This window comes from Enhydra lutris, unplaced genomic scaffold (assembly GCF_002288905.1).
Source record: "Enhydra lutris kenyoni isolate GAN:26980312 unplaced genomic scaffold, ASM228890v2 scaffoldscaffold82, whole genome shotgun sequence".
NCBI classification, from domain to species: Eukaryota; Metazoa; Chordata; class Mammalia; order Carnivora; family Mustelidae; genus Enhydra; species Enhydra lutris.
The window spans coordinates 2,104,217-2,108,490 of NW_019154166.1; the positions used below are offsets into that span (position 1 = coordinate 2,104,217).

Here is a 4,274-nt window from a genome sequence, read left to right on the forward strand (position 1 = left end):
CCGAGGCTCCCCACCCTTTGGCCCCCGGTATCCACATTTTTCACTATAACCCTCTCCTGGTTTTCAAGCCATTCACCAAATTTTTTTTTTCTTTTTTAAAGATTTTATTTATTTGACAGAGAGAGAGAGCACAAGCAGTGGGGATTGCAGTCAGGTAGAGAGGGAGAGGCAGACTGTCAGCTGAGCGGGGAGCCCGACACGGGGCTCCAACCCAGGACCCTGGGATCACGATCAGAACTGAAGGCAGAGGCTTAACCGACTGAGCCACCCGGGCACCCCTGGTCACCAGGAATTCTTTCAGGTCGCAAGTCCACTGGGCTCTCGTCTGCTTCAGGGCTGCCTCAAAAGCTCCTACCCTGGTCTGGAACACACACACACCCCCCCCCCCCACTGCATCCTTCAGGTCCCTACGGAACGTTTTCGCACACTGCAGCTGCTACAGGAGTCCAGAGCTCAGAAGGGACTAGGGCGGGAGACAGAAATCCTAGGTTTAAAAGTATTCAGATTATAACTGAAGATGGGGGCTCACGGAGATTACCCCCAAAATCCTCCATTTAGAGAAACGGCCTGTACTTTTTCCGAATGCACACCTTCGGAAAAACTAAGCACGTGCCTCCAGCACACCACACAGATATGCACTCGATGAAACACACAAACATGGAAAGTAACAAAGCTGATGTTAAAATACATACACACAGGTGTTCTAACTCTTCATTGAAATTTGAAAACCTTGGACCTAAACTGGGCGGCGAAGGGGAAGCTGGTAGGTCAGCCACAGCGAGAGGGAAAAGCAGGAGGAGTGACAGAGAAGCAACAGGTTGTCGGGGCGCCTGAGGGGCTCAGCCGTTAACATCTGCCTTCGGCTCAGGGCATGATCCCAGGCTCCTGGGATCAAGCCCCACATCGGGCTCCCTGCTCGGCGGAAAGCCTGCTTCTCCCTCTCTCACTCACCTGCTTGTGTTCCCTCTCTTGCTGTATCTCTCTCTGCCAAATAAATAAATAAAATCTTAAAAAAAAAAAGGTCGTGTTCCGAGGACAGTGTGGCCAACTGTGTCCCATGCTGCAGAGGCCGAAGACAACAAGATTGAAAGCCATCCGCTGGATTGCGCAACCAGAGGTCCTAGAGAGTCACAGGATCCTTCCAAGGGCATTTATGGGGAAGAGATGGGATGGGAGACCAGCGGGGGTCGGTGGGTGATGCGTAAGCCTGAGTCCAGAACTTCCCTGAGCTCCCCAACTACCTGCTTGGATGTGAACCAGGCATTTCAGAAGCAGACCGTCCAACACCTGCCAACCTGCCTCCTCTAATCTGCCTGTTTTTCTCATCCTAGTAACAGCACCTCCAGCAGGTGTATAACCCGGAAGGCTCCCGCTCATTCAGCACTTATATCCAGTCCATCAGCGGGTCCCATCGGCACCACCTTCGAAATGCATCTGACCTGGGCCCTTCTGACCATCTCTTCCACCCTAAGCCAAGCCACCACCATCATCTTGTACCTGGACCTCCTCTCCTGCCTTCCTCCGATGGGTTCTCCAGGTCTTCTAAACGTAGACATCAGATCCTAGCATTCTCTGACTTCAAACCTTTTAACCATTTACTGCTGCGTTACAAATGAATTCCAAGTGCCTTACCACTCCTGGCAAGGCCCGCATGGGCATCCGGGATCTGGGGCCCTCGTCACTACCCATCAGCCACGCTGGTTTTGCCCCTTCTCCAGTGCACCTGATTTTCTCCTGCCTCAAGGATTTTAAACAGCTTCTTTGCAGTCTGTTCTGAAGGTTATTCTTCCTGTCTAGAATATGCTTCCCCTCGGGGCACCTGGGTGGCTCAGTTGTTAAATGTCTGCCTTGGGCTCAAGTCATAACCCCAGGGTCCTGGGACTGAGCCCTGCAGCACTGTGCTTTCTGCTCAGCGGGAAGCCTGCTTCTCCTTCTCCCAGTCCCCCTGCTTGTGTTCCCTCTCTCTGTCAAATAAATAAATAAAATCTTCAAAAAAAAATATATATATATGCTTCCCATCCAACCTTGTACTTGATCAGCTCCCGCTTCAGTGGACTTCCTCTGTGACGGCTTCCCACTCCCCCTACTCCCCTTCCCTACTCCACTACCCAACAGTCCCCCTGCCTCCCTGTTCTTTCCCTTCAAGCACAGAGCACAACTCACAATGACCCATTTGTACGTTGAGTTGTTGAAATCCGTTTCTACTCCTAGATGGGCAACTCCATGGGGAAATGATGGCGTCTATCTTGTTCAGACTTTAATTTCCTTGTAATGTGTGTCTGACACATGATGACTAATTCACGGGCCCTGGCTGCCCCCTACATCTCTTCCGGTTCCCTACCTACCGTCGGTGCCTCACCAGCCTGCCTGGCCACCTTTTCTCACTCTCCTGCCTCAGAAATTCCGCCCACCCACAATGTGACTCTTCCCTTCCCCACCTCTGCTCGGGCACCATGAAGCATTTCCTGACTGCGCCCCCCATACATGATGATCTGCCCCTGTGCTGAACCCCAAGGTATTTTATAACTAATGGCCATCCACCTGTGTGTCCTGACTGCTAGAGTGAGGGCTCCGTAAATCTGTGGGCTGCCAGGGCTGAAAACCACCCTAAAGTCATCTTCAAGTTCCCGTGAGCATCGGAACCACAGGATGAGCTTATCAGAACCCAGAATCCCAGGTGTCAGAGAACACTCCAGTAAGACTCTGCGTGGCTTCTAGCACTTTACAGCTCCCATGCCCTCCGGTCTAAGAACCTCGTAACAAGTCAACTTGAACTGAACAGAAGCCCCAGACCGGACTCAGTCTTAGGAAAGGGAGGGAGTCCAGAGGCCAACCATCCCTACCCTTCTTCCTCCAAGATGAACAAAGACTCAAGTGACTTTATTTGCCTTTCTCTTTTAATCCCCTCCCTGCTCCAACTCTCAAAGAAGGACCCAGAAAGCAAACACACGGAAGCTCAAAGAGCCAAGGCAAGCCAGCCCAAGATAAGCAGGCTCCCTCCCACCGGGGCCAAAGTCTGGATGCCGGGGTCTCCACTCAGAGCCTGGTAGTAAAAGCTGGTGCAGAATAAGGCGGTTCCCGAGGCCAGAAGTAACCCGGCCTGAAGGAGATACAAGAAGAACACAGGCCAGTAAGAGAAGGGCAGACCGAGCGGGAGCGGGTGGGGCTTGGTCGAGGTTAGGCGCGGGGTCAAATTACCCAGAGGGGTTTTCTGCAGTGGGGCACCCCTAACAGGGCCAGGCTGTGTATGAAGTGGTGTTTGTTGGCCTTGTCAAACAGCTGTAAGGAAAAGAGAAAGGTGGTTGGGGGTGGGTGCCATTTCCCCAGCAAGGCGGGAGCCTGGATCCCATTCGGCCCCCAACTCGAGTCGGGCTGGCCTCCCGCGCAGGCACCCACGGCTCAGGCCGGCCGCCCTCGGCACTCCGGGACCCCGCGCCCCGCTCCCCTGCGGCTCCCCGCGGCGACCCCCGACTCTGGGCGCCCGGAGACCCGGAGGCGGGGAGCCCCAGCGCGGGTGCTTCACCTCCTTCCCGTAGGCATCCGGAAACTGGGCGCCTGTGGAGGGAGAGGCAGAGGTTACCCGTCGAAGCGCCGGCGCGCCCGCCCCAGCTCCCGGCGGGACCCAGGGGGACCCTGGCGACAAGGAGTGTCTTCCACTCTAATTGGTGGAAGCACGCACCGGCACTGCTGGGAACCAAACCGGACCCGGCTGGAGGGGCTGTAAAAGGGCCGGGGCTCCGAGGGCTGTCTGGCACTTCCCCCAGGCCCCGCCCCTGCACTAGACGCCCCCACCTCCCCGCAACGGGCGTCGCAGTGTGAGCTGCGTCCCCAGCCCCTGACCGTGCGCCCCGTAGGAGGCCAAGCCCAAGGCCCCGGCTCCTGACAAGGCGCCCAAGCGGCGGAAAGCAACACCCGGGCCGGCCATGGCAGTGGACGGTCACGCGCTGGACGAACACCGCCCAGGCCACCCGAGAGGCCAGCCAATCCCGGTCTCCCATGCAAATGAAGTCCACAAGTGCCCAATCCAGGCCGTGTTCATTTCAGCGCCCGGGTCCTCACCCGGGTACCTGCGCCTTTGTAAAACCTCTGCTGAGTGGCGAAGCCGTCTGGCGGGCGGAGAAACGGGAACCAATTAGCAGCGGAGGAGCCCAGCGCTGAGGGGCGGGGCTGGGAGGCGGGACTAGAGGATTTGCGTCACGGATTGGCCCACTTTCAAAGTTGATCGCTTCTTCTAACACCTACCCCCCCACCTCCGGCCAATTTCCAAAGATCCC

At 56.2% G+C, this 4,274-nt stretch overlaps 1 protein-coding gene across 1 annotated transcript; it reads right to left on the reverse strand.

Moving 5' to 3' along the window:
* Nucleotides 1-2,113: 2,113 nt before the first annotated feature.
* LOC111161188 (transmembrane protein 256) lies at nt 2,114-3,975 on the reverse strand. Its single transcript, XM_022524758.1, has 4 exons — nt 3,841-3,975; nt 3,524-3,555; nt 3,199-3,279; nt 2,114-3,100 (listed from the first exon to the last, which is right to left on the reverse strand). Exons 1-4 carry the CDS (start codon nt 3,923-3,925, stop codon nt 2,957-2,959), a joined length of 342 nt encoding a protein of 113 aa, XP_022380466.1. The 5' UTR covers nt 3,926-3,975; the 3' UTR covers nt 2,114-2,956.
* Between the last annotated feature and the right edge of the window lie 299 nt (nt 3,976-4,274).

Coding starts and splice junctions, on each gene's coding strand:
- LOC111161188 (XM_022524758.1), bottom strand. CDS start 3,925: ATGGCCGGCCCGGGTGTTGCTTTCCGCCGCTTGGGCGCCTTGTCAGGA. Junction 3,556..3,840: donor GGCCTCCTACGGGGCGCACG/GTCAGGGGCTGG, acceptor CTCCCTCCACAG/GCGCCCAGTTTCCGGATGCC. Junction 3,280..3,523: donor CGGATGCCTACGGGAAGGAG/GTGAAGCACCCG, acceptor TTTTCCTTACAG/CTGTTTGACAAGGCCAACAA.